Source organism: Acomys russatus, chromosome 22, assembly GCF_903995435.1.
Source record: "Acomys russatus chromosome 22, mAcoRus1.1, whole genome shotgun sequence".
NCBI classification, from domain to species: Eukaryota; Metazoa; Chordata; class Mammalia; order Rodentia; family Muridae; genus Acomys; species Acomys russatus.
The window spans coordinates 4129536-4146613 of NC_067158.1; the positions used below are offsets into that span (position 1 = coordinate 4129536).

Below are 17078 nucleotides of genomic sequence, written 5' to 3' on the forward strand. Positions count from 1 at the left end.
GGCCATCTGTGCTGGGCTTGGGGCTTGCCCTCAGTGTGACTGAGCCCATGAGTGTTGGTCATCTGTGCTGGGCTTGGGGCCTGCCCTCAGTGTGACTGAGCCCATGAGTGTTGGTCATCTCTGCTGTGCCTGGGGCCTGTCCTTAGTGTGACTGAGCCCATGAGTTTTGGTCATCTGTGCTGGGCTTGGGGCCTGTCCTCAGTGTGACTGAGCCCATGTTGTGTAGATCATCTGTGCTGGGCTTGGGGCCTGCCCTCAGTGTGCCTGAGCCCATGAGTGTTGGTCATCTGTGCTGGGCCTAGGGCCTGCCCTCAATGTGACTAAGCCCATGTTGTGTTGGTCATCTATGCTGGGCCTAGGGCCTGCCCTCAGTGTGACTGATCCCATGAGTGTTGGCCATCTGTGCTGGGCTTGGGGCCTGCCCTCAGTGTGACTGAGCCCATATTGTGTAGATCATCTCTGCTGGGCTTGGGGCCTGCCCTCAGTGTGACTGAGCCCGTGAGTGTTGGTCATCTGTGCTGGGCCTGAGGCCTGTCCTCAGTGTGACTGAGCCCATGAGTGTTGGCCATCTGTGCTGGGCTTGGGTGACTGAGCCCATGTTGTGTTGGCCATCTGTGCTGGGCTTGGGGCCTGCCCTCAGTGTGACTGAGCCCATGAGTGTTGGTCATGTGTGCTGGGCTTGGGGCCTGCCTTCAGTGTGATTGAGCCCATGTTGTGTTGGCCATCTGTGCTGGGCTTGGGGCCTGCCCTCAGTGTGACTGAGCCCATGAGTGTTGGTCATGTGTGCTGGGCTTGGGGCCTGCCTTCAGTGTGACTGAGCCCATGAGTGTTGGTCATCTGTGCTGGGCTTGGGGTCTGCCCTCAGTGTGACTGAGCCCATGTTGTGTTGGTCATCTCTGCTGGGCCTAGGGCCTGCCCTCAGTGTGACTGAGCCCATGAGTGTTGGTCATCTGTGCTGGGCTTGGGGCCTGCCCTCAGTGTGACTGAACCCCTGAGTTTTGGTCATCTGTGCTGGGCTTGGGGCCTGTCCTCAGTGTGACTGAGCCCATGTTGTTAGATCATCTGTGCTGGGCTTGGGGCCTGTCCTCAGTGTGGTGGTTCCATTCTAGTGAGACTGCATTGTGGAAAACTAATTTTTCCTTTCCAAGTGGTTGGTTATCGATTGGAGATAGCTTCTGGGTTAAAGATGCAACTCAGTGTATACTTCCTTCTCAGTACTGGGACTCCACGTGGTGTGGACCTGTGCAGATCCTGTGTTTGCTGCCACAGTCTATGAATTTATATGCATCAGTCCTGTTTTGTCCAGAAGGCTTTGTTTCCTTGGTGTCTTCCACTCCCTCTGGCTCTTATAATCTTCCACCTCCTCTTCTGAAGAGTTCCCTGAGCCTGAGGGGAAGGATTTGATGCATATATCCCATTTAGGACTGAATGTTTCCAGGTCTCTCACTCTCTGCACACTGTCCAGTTTTGGGTCTCTGTGTTAGTTCCCATCTCTCGCAGGAGGATGTTTCTCAGATGATGGCTAATTAAAACACTCATCTAAGCGTATAGCAGAATGTGGTTAGGAGTCCTTTTATTCCAGCGTTACTTTAGCAGAGCAGTGGTATTTGGTTTCCCCTAGGTCTATGGCCTATTTAGTCTCAAGTGTTGGGCTGCCCAAGCAGTATCAGACATGGGTTCCATCTGGTGGAGTGGGCCTTGATTCCAGTCACACAGTGGTTGGTTACTCTCACTTTTGTGCCACTGTAACATTAGCGTATCTTTCAGACAAGTCACCATTTTAGACCTCAGGGTGTGTAGGTAAGTTTCTATTTCCCTTTCTCCTCTTGTAGTGTATACACTATGAACACTGGCCATTAGGGGTGAAGGCTCTTAGATACTAGCTGACCTCTTCATGGCCAGTGAGTTATATAAGTGCTGTCTTCAGTGATCATGGCCTCACCATTAGCTTGTAGAGAGGAACAATAGCCTGGTAGTAGCCTGGGTTTGGGGGTTTCCATGGGGCTCCTTTTGCCAACTCATTTTGTTGTAACCCATTCTGGGCACTGGAGTCTAGTTTGGTGCAGAGAGATGTCTACTTGAGGCTTTGTCTTTCTCATTATTTGGTGATTCTAAATCAGATTTATTTCATCTATATATGTGTGGGTTTTTTTTTTTTTGTTGTTGTTGTTGTTTTGTTTGAGACAGGGTCTCTCTGTGTAGCCTTGACTGTCCTGGACTCACTTTGTAGACCAGGCTGGCCTTGAACTCACAGCAATCTGCCTGCCTCTGCCTCCCAAGTGCTGGGATTAGAGATGTGCGCCACCACCGCCTGACCCATCTATATATGCTTTACAGAGCTTGTACTATATTAAATTTCCATACAAACCTCAAATTATCTCTCTCTCTTTTTTTTTTTTTTAGCAGTTCTTCCCCATATTTCTTCCCTTACCTCCTCTTTGCATCCCTTCCCCATTTTATCCTCGAGTTCCATTCCCCCACTTTCCATCTATTCATAACTATATTATTTCTCCTTCCTAGGGAGACCGTAAGTTCCCACCTAGTCCTTTACTCTATGCCAAACCTCTGTTATATGGATCTTAGCCTGCTTATGGAGAACTTAGCAGTTAACATGCACACATAAATGAATGTGTACCAAAGTTCTTTAGTTTACTTCGGTCAGGATAATTTTTTTTTGGGGGGGGGGGCTCCATTTATCTGTGAATTTCATGATTTCCTTTATTGAATATGCCAGTAACATTGCATTGTGTAACTTCACTACATTTTCTTTATCTATTCAGTAATTGGCTGATTGACATCTAGGCTGTTCTAGTTTCTGCCTATTATGAATAGAGCAATAATGAACATAGTTGAAAAATGTCTCTATAGTAGAATTTAGAGTCCTTTGGGTATATTCCCAAGAGTGGTATAGCTGGGACTTGAGGTAGATCTCTTCCCAGCTTCCTGAGGAACCACCACGCTGATTTCCACAGTGGCTGTACAAGTTTGCACTCCCACTAGCAATGCATGAGTGTACTCCCACATCTCACCAGCATGAACTCTCATTTGTTTTATTGACCTTGGACATTCTGACTGATGTAAGATGAAATCTCAAAGTAGCTGTGATTTACATTTCTCTGATGACTAAGGATGTTTACTATTTACTTAAATGCTTCTCATTCATTTGTGTTTCCTCCTTTTAGAACTCTATTCAAGTCTGTACCCAATTTTTTCAGTTGGGCTATTTGTTTTCTTGATGTCCAGTTTTTTAGATTTTTATATAATTTAGATATTAGCCTTCTGTTGGATATGTAGTTGGTAAAAATCTTTTCTTATTTTGTAACTCACCTTGTTATTCGATTGATGGTGTCCTTTCCATACAGAAGATTTGTAGTTTCATGGGGGTCTCATTCATTAATTCTTTCTCTGAGTGCCTGTGCGATGGTGTTGTGTACAGAAAGCTTTTTTTTTTCCTGTGCCTGTGAGTTCAAAACAAATTTTCACTTTCTTTTCTTTCAGTTTCAGTGTATCTGAGCTTATGTTGAGGTCCTTGATCCACTTGGCCATAAGTTTTGTGAAGGGTGCTAAATATCAATTTATGTGCATTTCCCTCCATGCGTCCATCCAACCAGCACCATTTGTTGAAGACCCTGTCTTTATCAAAAGTGAGGTGTCCATAGGTTTGTGGACTTACCTCTGGGTCTTCAACTCAATTCCAGTGATCAATACATTTGTTTTGTGCCAATACCATACTGCTTTTATTACTATAGTTCTGTATTACAACTTGACATCAGAGATGGTGATATGTCCAGCAGTTTTTTCATAATAATAATAATGACGATGATGATGATGATGATGATGATGATGATGATGATGATGATGATGATTATATTACTATTTTAGCTACCTGGGCTTTTTGTATTTCCATGTGAAACTGAAAGGCATTGAATTTATAGATTATTTTAGTAACATAGACATTTTTATTGTATTAATCCTACAATTCATGAGCATAGGAGATCTTTCTATATGTTGATATCTTCTTTAATTTCTCACTAATTTCTTATTTCTATATCTATATTCTATACTTATATAAATATGTAATATATAAAATTATATATAATATACTTATATATTTAAATAATTATCTTATATTATTTCTATTATTCTTATTTATTATCAATTTCTTATTCAAGTCTTTCAGTTGTTTGGTTAGAGTTACCATAAAATATTTTATTTTGGTGGGAGGAGGTATTGTGAAAGGTATTGTTTCCCTAATTTTTTTCTCAGTCTGCTTGTCATTTGTATATGGGAGAGCTACTGATTTTTGTGAGTTAATGTTGTATCCTACTTTGCTGACAGGGTTTATCAGCTTAGGAGTTTCCTGGTGGAATTTTTAGGGTTATTTATGTTTACAGTTGTATTATCTGAAAATAAGGATACTTTGACGTCTTCTTTTTCTAAGGTACTGCCTTGATCTTTGCTGTTGTATTGCTGTAGTCAAGATTTCAGATACTGTATTGAATACAGTATACAGAGCGTGGACAGTCTTGTTCTGTTCCTGATCTTAGTGGAGCTGGTTTGAATTTCTCTACATTTAGGTTGATGTTGACTGTGAGAACGCTGTAAGTTGCCTTTCTTATGTTGTGGTATGTTTCTTCTATTCCAGGACTTTTATCATAAAGGGGTATTGGATTTTGCCTTTTCTGAATCAAATGAGATGATCTGTGGTTTTTGTCTTTCATTTTATTTATGCAGTAAGTTACATATGTTGAACCATCCATGCATCTCTGGGACAAACCCTACTTGATCATGGTGGATAATCTTTTTGATATATTCCCAAATTTTGTTTGCAGGTACTCTACTGAGCGTCTTTGCATCTATGTTCATAGGGAGATTGGGTTGTAAATCTTTCTTTGTGGGACCTTTATGTTGTTTTGATATCAGGATTAATTGTGACCTTGTAAAAATAATTAGGAGACAGTCCTTTTGTTTCAATTTTGTGGAATAGTTTGAGGAGTATTGGTGTTAATTCTTCTTTGAAAGTCTGTAGAATTCTGCCCAGTATCCATGTGACCCTGAACTTTTTTGGTTGAGAGACTTCTAATGACTGTTTCTATTTCACTGGTGGTTAAAGGTCTGTGTAGATTGCTTACCTGATGTAGATTTAACTTTGGTAGATGGTATATGTCAAGAAAGTTGTTTACTTCTTGTAGGTTTTCCAATTTGGTGAAGTGCAGATTTTTAAAGTATGCTCTCCTGAGTCTCTGGGTGTCTTTAGTGTCTATTGTTATACCCACTTCTCACCTCTAATTTTTACCATTTTGAATCTTCTCTTTCCATCTTTTAGTTAATTTGGCTAAGAGTTTATTTATCAATCTTATTGATTTTTCTCATCAACTATATTATGCTAATTCTTTTTTAAAAAAAGATTTATTTATTATGTATATAACATCCTGCCTGTGTGTGTTCCTGCCTACCAGAAGAGGGTACCATTTCTCATTACAGATGGTTGTGAGCCACCATGTGGTTGCTGGGAATTGAAGTCAGGACCTTCGGAAGAGCAGCCCATGCTCTTCACCTCTGAGCCAATCTTCCAGCCCATGTTGACTCTTTATATTTTGTTTTGTTTCAGTTTTATGTTTTTGTTTCAATCATGAATTTGATTATATTTAGCTGTCTACTCCCATTTCATATTAGTTTTTCTTTTTGTTTTACATCTTTCATCTGTGCTGTTAAGCTAATAATATAATCTCTCCTTTTTTTTTTAATGTAGGCACTTAGTACTATGAATTTCCTTCTTAAAACTGCCTTTACTATTTCCCCAAGTTTCCATGTGTGTGTATTCATTTTCATTCAGTTCTAAAAATTTTTAAATTCATGTATTGGCCCATTCTTCTCTCAGTAGTGTGTTGCTCAGTTTCCATTGCTTTGTAAGCCTTCTGTTGTTTCTCCTGTTCATATCCAGCTTCAATCTGAGATCATCAGACATGATGTATGGAGTCATTTGAATTTTCACATTTCTGTTGAGACTTTCTTTGTGTCCAAGTATGTGGTCAGTTTTGAGAAAGTTCCATGAGCCTCTGAGAAGAAGGTATATTCTTTTGTGTTTGGGTAAAACGTTCTGTGAACATCTGCTAGGTCCATTTGATGTACAATGTCCTTTAGCGCCTGCATTTCTCCGTTTAGTTTCTATCTGGATGTCCTGGTACTGGTGAGCATAGGTTATTGAAGTCACCCAAATCACTTGTCAGGGTCAACATATGATTGTAGCTGTCAGAGTATTTCTCTTATGAGGTTGGGTGCCCTTGTGTTTGGTGCTTAAATGTTTAAATTTCCTTATTCTCTTGGTGGACTTTTTTTCTTTGAGTATGTAGTATTCATCCCTATCTCTTCTAATTAGTTTTAGTTTGAAGTCTGTTTTGTCAGATATTAGAATGGCTACATCAGCTTACTGTTTTGTATCTCTTTCAATCTTTTTACCTGAGGTGATGTCCATCCCTGATGTTAATGTAGGTTTCTTGGATGCAGCAAAAGGATGGATCCGGTTTTCTAATCCAGCTGGTCTGTGTCTTATTCTAGGAGATTGAGACCATTGATGTTGAAAGTTATCAATGTGTACTGTTTGTGGATTCCTGTTATTTTGTTTTTATGGTGTGGTCTTTCCCTATACCACACCACTTGTGTTTGCTGGTCTGTGATTATTTATTTCTTGTGGTTTCTTGGGTATGGTTAACATCTTATGAGTGCTGTTTTCCTTCTGGCACTTTCTGTAGAGCTGAGTTTGCAGAGAAATACTGCTTAAACTTGGTTTTCATCATGGAATGTATTTTTTCTCCATCAATTGTAACTGAAAGTTTTGTTGGGCATAGTATTCTGGGCTGGCATTTGTGATCCTTTAGAGTTTATAGAACATCTATCTGGGCCCTTCTATTACTTAGAGGCTCCATTGAAAAGAAGGTGTTTTTCTAATGGGTCTGCCTTTATATGTTACTTGGCCTCTTTCCTTTGTAGCTTTTAATATTCTTTCTTTGTTCAATGTTTTGATTACGTGCTAAGGGTAATTTCTATTCTGGTCCAGTCAATTTGGTGGTTTGTATATTTCTTGTACCTTATAAGCATGTTTTTTTTTTTTTTTTTTTTTTTTTTTTTTTTTTTTTAAGGTTATGGACTTTTTTTTTATGATTTCGCCAAAAATTTTCCTTCCTCTATTTCTATTATTTGTAAATTAGGTCATTTCACAGTGTCCCAGATTTGCTGGGTGGTTTTTGCCTAGATTATTATTTTTTAAACATTTAACATTTTTCTTTGACTGAGATATTCCTTTCTTTTATTTTGTTTTCAATGCCTGAGATTCTCTCTTCTATCTCTTGTGTTCTTTTGGTGAGGCTTACCATGATTTTTTTTGCTTGACTTTCTAATTTTCCTGTTTCCAGGTTTATATCAGTTTGCATTTTCTTTAGTAATTGCAGTTCTACTTTTATGTCTTGAACAACTTTTTTCTTTTCACTCCACTATTAAGGGATTTATTCATATTGCCTTAAGGTCCTTAAACAGATTCATAAAGGCTATTTTGAAGTCCTTGTCTTGTGCCTCAACTATGTTGCTTTTCTCAGTTTTTTTTCTGTGGTAAAATTGCTGGGTTCTTGTAAAGATATATTGTTCACACTATTATTGATTTCGTTTTTACACCAGTATCTAGGTATCTAGGCTTGGGAAGCTTGTAATTCTAGGTTTTGATGGATGGTCTTGCTTTTGTTGGGTAGATTTTTAGTTTGTTGGTTTCTATAACCTTTTCTGGTTCTTTGGAGAGTGCAGTGGGTGTGGGTTGCCTGGTACAGGGTACTTCTCGGTCCCCATCAGGGCTGGCCACTTGGAGTCCTGGGTACAATGTATTTTTAGGCATTAGGAGCTGACATGAAGGGATAGAGATGAGCTAGAAGAAAGAGGATCCTGAGAGTTTCCATATGATGGAGGAAGGCTGGGTCTTCCAGGAGGATCTCTGGGTTCCTAGGGAACAGAGCCAGATAGGAAGGCAGTCCCTTGCAGGTGGTTTGCTACTGGACTGAGAATAAGACTGGGGACTTTGCAATGGCAGACAGGAAGGAGATTGAAGATCCCAAGTTGACATGGTTCCCCAATAGAGAGTGAATCTGGGAGTTAGTGTCTGACACAAAGGAATGGTGTGAGAGAGGAAATCTGGGTCTCAAGAGGCTCTGTGGAGTTCCCAGGGACTGGGGCAGAGCTGGAAAGAAGGACCCTGCAGGCAGTCTACTTCAGGGCTGAGGGTGAGACTGGGAAGTTGTAATGTTGGACAGGCTGGAGCTCTTATAATATTTGATTCACAAGATACGAATCAATGATACAAGGATAACTGCTGATAAGATTAGAAAAGGAACTCACTACTACTACTAACCTGATGCAGCGTCTTTATCAAACACTGAAACTGTACGTACAGGGTTTGATGTTTGCAGCTATGATGCCAGTTTTCATTTTGTTCAATTCTAGTTCTACCACTGTTATTTTCTCCTGTCTCAAAATTGAATACTTAACCCAGTACCTGACATATCCTAGCTTCTTGATAAGGATAGCTAACTGACGAGTGAAGGAATGAATAAAAGACCAACAAAATGGTAGGCCTCTAAACTATAACTAATATACGTGTATATTCATTAAGATTTAAAGACAATATACTCTTGTAATCGTTGTGTAAAAGATGGGATTGGTTTATTCTAAAATGTAAACTCTAGATTTTTCAACAGTTAATTATTATTGATACAAATGGAAAATGTGGACAGACAAATAAAAGATTCCATCTAATTCCAGCTTGATGAACCAGCGACGTTATTGGAGTTATGTATAAAAGCATGAATGATAGATAACACCTATGCCAATTCATGAAAACTGTATTCTTGGCACTCTCTGCCCAGTTTGTAGGCAGCTTCACCAAGGAGACTCTCCTCTAGCAATTGTTTCCCACTTATGGGTATCTTTTCTTCCAGGAAAGAATGTTTGAATGGTTGAATTTGGTGAATTTGCTGTTTACCTCTTGCCCAGCATGACTGTACCGTAGCATGCAAAGTATCTCCCTCAGATCTGTTGGTGACAATGCTCCCCCAGCAGCCCGGCGCTGTGAAACCAGCCAGTGGGGAAAGAGTTTCCAGGTCTTTGATTTCTCTACATTCTTCATCAGAGGATCCAGTGTGTTTGTCACTAGGGAGTTAACAAATGCTTCTCGTGTGTAATTGATACCAGTAGCAAGAGCCTTTATGATCTCTGCCAACAACTCCTAGGGACATAGCCCAGCCAGGGCACTGGGGTTTCAATCAGCAGCCCTGTGGCACTGAGGAGTGCCTTTGCTTCCCCTCGGAGCAGAGTCTTTACTGTGGTCTGGACAGGTCTTCTAGAGGCTTTTCTAAATCTTTAAGATATTTAGAGGTGAGTCTTTCATTCTACAGTGAAGCTTTTGAACACAGGGCAGCAGATTCTCTCAAAGCTCTTTGCCTTTCATTTCAGCCAAGGGCTTATTGGGCCTGTGACTCAGCAGCGAGGGAGAGATGTTTTGATAAGTTAGCAAGATGCCATAAGGCATGAAAGCACACACCCTAAGTTGTATCACGTGTTTCCTCAAAAGAGCAACACTGGACACAGTTTCGTATATGAAAGGCACTGCTCTATTCAGCTCCCTGTAGTTCACTGTCATTCTTCGCGCTGTTCCTGTTTTCATCCTGGGTCCCCAAGGGCTGCTGTGCATCTCTCCCTACCCCTGGTGGGCTCATCAGGGTCAGCTTGTATGGGCAGCTTGGCCCAGCTGAAAGCCAGGGTGGGGTAGGGTAGGGTGGGGTAGGGTGGGGTCAGGCGGGGTCAGGTGGGGCGGGGCTCCTGGTGATGCAGCTACCACTGGAATGACTCCTTGATTCTGCGAAGCTCCAAACATACCCACAGTTGACTCTACATTCCAGTCCTCACTTCACTTTTCTTTCTTGCAGGGAGTTTACCAATCCTCTGAGGGCATTATGTCCCCACGTAAAGACAAGCACAAGCGCTGTCACCTACGCAGTTCTCATCACTTGTCCTCCAGCCTTTCTTGCCCAGGCCTTCAAGGCTTCCAGAAGATTCTTAGGACAGAGTGTGCTTTTCTGTCAGATTTTCTTCCTAAGAACTCTGCCTCAACATAAAATGCTGCCACTCTTTCCTTGAGTGACCAGGACGGTGCTTTAGTGCCATGATTTATTAACACGCTTGCCTACACTGTGATGTGCCAGTGCCGCTCTGGTCTCCTTAAGATCACTTCTCACCACGAGGTTCAGCCAAGTCCATAAAACCCTGTACCAGTCTCCAGGTCCCTTCTGGATCAGCCTCTTTCCTAACTCTCCTGTGAACACAGTTATGAGCTCAGTGACTGAGGCAGCAAGCTGTGCCTCTGACATGCCCCGTTCCCTCAGGAATGTTTATCATCTTCTGTGCTTTCAGTTAGTGGTGCTCATGGGAACTTCAGCCAGTGAGAAGAAGGGGCTAATGGCCCGCTCATATAAACTGGTCCAGCAGGGACTAATTTTGCATGTGTCACTTCAGATTATGCAGCCTTTGTTTCAAGGAGGGATGAGTAATTTCATGTTTATTTTCTCTTGCCGTATCACGCAGGCTGACCCCATCCACCCTCAGTCAGTAGCCTCACGCTCCTGGGGTGGGGATAGGCTTCATCATTCGCTACTACAGGGCGTGGAGTTGAGGGGAGGGTTACTGCTTCCTCCACTGGGCCATGGTTAAGGCCCCATCTGGGTGCAGAATTGTGGATCTTCCTTTCCTCTGCGTAGAGCTTGGACCAGAAGAATGTTTTCTATCTCTTTACCATCTCCCTCTTCCTTCTACTCACTGCTTATCCCCAGGAGTCCAAGTTTTTGCATCCCAAGGGCTCTTTAATTCTGTACTCTCAACACTTACACGTGACACCTCAGTCTCATCTTTACTCCTGCCCCTTTTCTGCCACAGTGAGTGGTAATTAGAGGATAGCAGCCCCATGGTTGTTTTGTTTGCTTGTTTGGAACTTAGACCGGTTCTTTCTGAGCAGACAGGTCAGCTTCAGTTGCCTTAGTGCTCACGACAGAGACCATACAGCTGACATTACATCTGGCTTAGAATCCTTTTCATGCACTCTGGCTTCAGGTCATTAAGGTCTATTCTTGGACCCATTGGTAGCTTGGGGCATGGGACAGACCCCATTAATCAAGTAGGCACACCACCTCATTGCATGTCAAGGAAGACAACAAACCAGGAGCTCCTCCCAAGGACTCTGATACCTTAGATTGTTCAGGCTTACGAAACACAGCAGGAACAGGTACTTGTTATTATGGGGAGAAGTCACCCCATCCCATACAACATGGGGAAAGGCAGCCATTTCAGGAGTGCCCCTTCTGGCATTTCACCCACAAGCAGCTCAGCGTTAGTTGCATAGGTTATTTATTGCCCATTGCAATTGTTCCTCCCTGGCTTATCTTTGGTTTTGTTGGGTAGTGTTTATGTATCGTATATTCTGTGTCACTTCCTGGGGATATGATGACAGGGACAGACAAAAGGAAAGATTGCACCCAAAACTAGTTTAACAGACTGATGAGTATATTGGAGTTACTTACAGGATACTGGGTGAGGAGTTCTTACAGGATAGTGAGTGAGGGGTCCTTACAGGATAGTGAGTGAGGGGTCCTTACAGGATAGTGAGTGAGGGGTCCTTACAGGATAGTGAGTGAGGGGTCCTTACAGGATAGTGAGTGAGGGGTCCTTATAGGATAGTGAGTGAGGGGTCCTTATAGGATAGTGAGTGAGGGGTCCTTATAGGATAGTGAGTGAGGGGTCCTTATAGGATAGTGAGTGAGGGGTCCTTATAGGATAGTGAGTGAGGGGTCCTTATAGGATAGTGAGTGAGGGGTCCTTATAGGATAGTGAGTGAGGGGTCCTTACAGGATAGTGAGTGAGGGGTCCTTATAGGATAGTGAGTGAGGGGTCCTTACAAGAGCATGGGTCATTCGGCAGCTTGATCAATGAGAAGCCCCCACCCTGACAAGGATGTAAGAATTATATCCCTGGAACACCTCCAACGTGCTCAACCCCATCTGTTTTAGCTTTCTTACCTTCCCCTACATGTGGATCACAGATTGCTATTGTCTGTTCCTTCCCTGTGTTTGAGTGCAGGAATATAGAATATGACGGGCAATGTGTTCTGTCAGACCGATAGGAGTTTCAGACCTCAGTCTATTTTTCTGGGTGAGAAATTTGTTCCATTTCCCCAGCTTCAGTGGCACCTATGGTAAACTGGAGATGGTGCCACAGTTATAAGGGGCTTTGTGGGCACTAGAGAGATGGCTCAGAGGTTAAGGGCACTGGCTGCCCTTCCTAAGGTCCCAAGTTCAATTCCCAGCAACCACATGGCAGCTCACAACCATCTATAATGGAGTCTGGTGCTATCTTCTTGTGTGCAGGTGTACATGCAGCAGAAACACTGTATACATAATAAAAGATAAATATTCAAAAAAAGAGGCTTTGTGGGTAATCTGGATCACCTACTTAAAGATCTAAGATCTCTCTGTGATTTGGTAGATATCCAATGATTTGAATTAACTATTATTTTCTAATTTTCCCCTTTTTTGCAGCTTTCCCCACAAATAAACCAAGCAAAGATGCAAGACATGTAATAAAAGTGGTAAGTGTTGTTCATACATTTTTATTCCTGGATTGACTTCCCCTCATTCTGATTTATTCTTATTTTTAAAAAAACTTCTCACCTTAATTTCTGTAACCACAGACTAATAAACCAAATATGACATTGGCATGTCAAGACCGGTGAACCACTGTGCTGTGTTGTCTTCTGTTCTCATCTGGCCTCCGACATTCTTTCCCTCACACTTTTACGTAGTCAGGGTCTTAAAATTCTGTGGAATTCCACTTCTGTTCAGATCCCCTGGGCTCAGCGCAATGAAGAACATGCAGTAGACAGTGAAGGAGTCGTGTGAGGGGATCCCACAGTACTTTGCAGTGTGCCCGCCCTGAAGGACGCATCGTTATACAGCTAGTGGTTATGAATGCATATGGTTCTTGTGCTTTTAATAAGATCTTTGCAGAAGACTTCTTTCAAGCGTAAGACTATATTAGGACAGCAGTACAATATGTTGTCTAAAATGAGACTTTTCAAGTTTACTTAGTGCCTTTTTTTGTGGAAATCTGGAGCCTGTGTTTGAATTCTGTAACTATTATGTATTTTGCAAGTGGATCTAAGGTTAACTACTTTCACAGTTGAAATACAATTTGTCTTATCTTTAGGATAATTTTTCCTAGTAAACTTATTATTTTTCTTCCACAGGAATATCATGAAAATGGCCCATTATTTTCAGAGCTTAAATTTTATCAGAGAGCTGCAAAAAAAGAATATAGTAAGTAAAATTAGCTAAACAGCTACTGCCATCTATGCACTTGCTCAAGTAAGTGTTAACATTTTGGTCTTTTTCTGGCCTTCTGGAAAATTTTTTTCCATAAGAAATTTTATTATAAAGTGATATACTTAACTGTTATAACATATAAAAGCAAGACAGATGGCATCCACATCTTGATATGGCACACATAACGGGTTATATATTTTAACTCAAAGTATTTTTCTACTACTTTACATAACATGCTGACTTGTAGAATTATCAAGAGTTCTCTAAGCATAAAATGTAGAAGGAAATTATTTCTTTTATAAAGATGCATTTAGATAGAAATGGGGTACTGGAAAAACTAAACTATGTATACACACATACACACACACACACACACACATGTACACACACAAAAGAGAGTGGTCGTAAGGTAGACTAAAGTATTTGGAAATGAGAAAATATTAGGAAGGTGACTCTTGGGAAGGTATTTGGTGTTGGATATCATAAATAAGAATTACCAGTTGGAGACTTGAATGTGAAACTATTATAAGCCGAGATGAAGAGCAGGGAAGAGGTTTCTAGGAGCTAAGTAAAAGACAGAAGTTGGTAGGAGTCATAATGACTAGTGTGGTCAAGGTCCCGTGTATCTTGTTTAGGAGAAAGAATGATGGATCTGGTCTGAATAATTAACTTTGCTTTCCTTAATAAACTTCTAAACACTATGACTGTAGTTGCCACCAACTGCTTCAACTGTGTCAGAGTGACAAATAGAAGCCATTAAATTTGATTGTTTTATCAGGAAAGCTGTCTTAAGCATGAAACACATATGGTAGAGAAGTGAAAATGGTGATTAAAGTACCTGATTGTTTAACTGGATTAAACATTCAATTATGATGTTTTTGTAAACTAAATTTATTCAAAACAGTTATTTTACAGCAGTGTCCCAGTCAGGTACATTTTCTGCCCAGTCTGTGCTTTGTGGACTAACATGGCTTTAGACGTTGAAGTGCAGGTGGTAGTGGGGAAAGCACTCATCTTTTGTAGTCAACATGTAGACCACTTAGAAACAGCATATGATGACATGATTTGTTTTCACGAATAGAAATATTTATTAATAAAAGCAATGCACTTTGCAAGACTATGCCTTTTATTGCACTGTTAATTTATCTTAAAACCAGTATTTTGCATTAATTATAGCGGTAATAGAAAGTTGGAAACCAGGGCATAAGTGTATCTTTTTTTAAAGGTTTTGTTTTCTTAGAAGGTATAATCACAACTTTGGCTAGATAATTAAGTTTTAGCATCGATACAAAGGTAAAAATACCTTTCTAAATCTTGTTTCTTATAAAAAATTTTCTTTGCAGTCCAAAAGTGGATAGAACAGAGAAAACTTAATTATTTGGGAGTTCCTGTATTTTATGGATTTGGTCTGACTGATTTCAACGGAAGAAGGTAAAAAACATATTATGAATTTATATGATCAGTTATTGTCACCAAATACCCTTCCTCAGTGATTGATTGGATGTGTTTTTGTTCTGTTTTGTTTGCCAGGTAGCAAATAACTCAGAAGCCTGGGCTGGCTGGTCCCCTTGTTCTGGGTTCTGGTCTCATGGGGACTGGGACTTGGCATCTGCCAGGCTACAGTGATCTCAGGCCTTACCAGGGAAGGGCCTGCTTTCAACTGTCACTCCTGAACCCAATGAGTAGTTTTGTTTGTTTGTTTTTGTTTTTAAAGATTTATTTATTTACCTTTATGTGAGTTCTCTTTCTGCATGTACACTTGCATCTAGAAGAGGACAGTATAGATGCTTGTGAGCCACCCTGTGGTTGCTGGGAATTGAACTCATAACCTCTGGAACATCAGCCAGTACTCTTAACCTCTGAGCCATCTCTCCAGCCCCTAGATGAATAGTTTTTAAAAGGGTGAAACAAAATGGCCAATTTGAAACAATGTTTAATGTTCTCAGCTGTCAGTGAATACAAATTAAAACTAGACGACAGACAAGAAAGATGGCGCCATGGCTAAGAGTGCTTGTGGTGGTGGTGGAAGGCTGAAGTTCACTTCCTAGTACGCACGGGGGGTGGGGGGAGGGCTCATTACTGCCCAAACTCTTAATGCCATGAAACCTGCCTTCCTTCTCTGGTCTCTATAAGCTTCTGCCACCGGAAGCACACACTTACACAGAGCACATAGATACAGGTAAGCAAAACAAATCTTAAAGGGAAAACTATTTTCAGATTACATCTCACAAATAGCACTCATTAAAGACAAAACAAATGACAGCTCCTAGCCCGGGTGCTGGGAAAGAGGACTCCGTGTACATTGGTGGTAGTGTGTAGACCAGGGAGGCCAATATGAAAATCATGTGGCTGTTTCACAGAAAACTGAAAGGAGAATATGTCCATGTGACCCAGCAATGCCACTCCTGGGGATTTGTTTGATGGGATCTTAGTCAGTATACCATAGACACATTTACATATTCATGTTTATTATTGCACTACTACCAATATGCGGGAATGGAATCAGCCTAGATGCCCAATCAATGGAAGAATAACAAAAATGTGATACACAATAGAATTTTATTCATCCATAAGGAAAATGAAACCATGACATTTATAGGAAAGAGGATAGAACTGGAGGATATTCAGTAAGTGAAATAAGCTATGCCATCCTCAAACACATTCTTAATGTTTCATCTCATATGAGAGACCCAGATACTTTATATACATAATGTGTGTGTGTTCGTGTGTGTGTGTGTATGTATGTGCATGTGTACATGCACCTGTGTGTTTGTGTGCGTGTGCATGCATGGGTGCATGTGCGTGTGTGTGTGTGTGTGTGTGTGTGTGTGTGTGTTTGTGTAAGGAGGGGGCTATAAGAGGTGGAGAAGACGTCATGAAAAGGGGGGAGAATAAGAGATAAGATAATGGAATTTATGTGACATGAAAGCAGGAGGGAGGATGCTTGAGAGGAAAGGAGAGCAGCAGGAGGAGGCTGCAGAGTGACGAGGGGGGGCACTGGGAGAGGAGGATAAATGAGACAGAGTATGACACGAAAAAAGAAGCCTATAACAGGCGGGAGAGATGGCTCAGAGTTTAAGAACACTGCCTGCTCTTCCAAAGGTCCTGAGTTCAATTCCCAGGAACCACAAAGATGGTGGCTTACAGCTATCTATAATGAGATCTGATGCCCTCTTCTGGTGTGCAGGTGTATGTGCAGGCAAAACACTGTATACTTAATAAATAAATAAATCTTTAAAAAAAAAAAAAAAAAAGGGGCTGGAGAGATGGCTCAGTGGTTAAGAGCACTGTCTGCTCTTCCAAAGGTCCTGAGTTCAATTCCCATGCAACCACATGGTGGCTCACAACCATCTGTAATGTGATCTAATGCCCTCTTCTGGCCTGCAGGTGTACATGCAGACAGAACACTGTATACATAATAATAAATAAATATTTAAAAAAAAAAAAAAAAAAAAAAAAAAAAAAAAGAAGAAGCCTATAACTTTGTATGGTGACTTAATAAAAGGGACAGTGAAAACTTCCATGATAACATCACACTTTGGTTAAACAAGCCCCCCCCCCCCAAAGGGCTCTGTGTATATTTCTCTGCTTGCAGATGTAGAATGCGGCTGCTGTGCTAGAAAAGGGTGAATGAAAGGGAATGACTGAACAGAAAAGGGCAATGTGGACTTA

The 17078-nt window shown here is 41.2% G+C and overlaps 1 protein-coding gene across 1 annotated transcript in view; it reads left to right on the plus strand.

The window, feature by feature from the left end:
- Positions 1 to 17078, plus strand: part of Vrk2 (VRK serine/threonine kinase 2) — a 102390-nt gene that overhangs the window by 33999 nt on the left and 51313 nt on the right. Inside the window, exons 2-4 of the mRNA XM_051165305.1 lie at positions 12624 to 12673; positions 13331 to 13400; positions 14750 to 14837. Coding sequence (XP_051021262.1) covers positions 12624 to 12673; positions 13331 to 13400; positions 14750 to 14837 — 208 coding nt within the window. The remainder of the gene's footprint in view (positions 1 to 12623; positions 12674 to 13330; positions 13401 to 14749; positions 14838 to 17078) is intronic.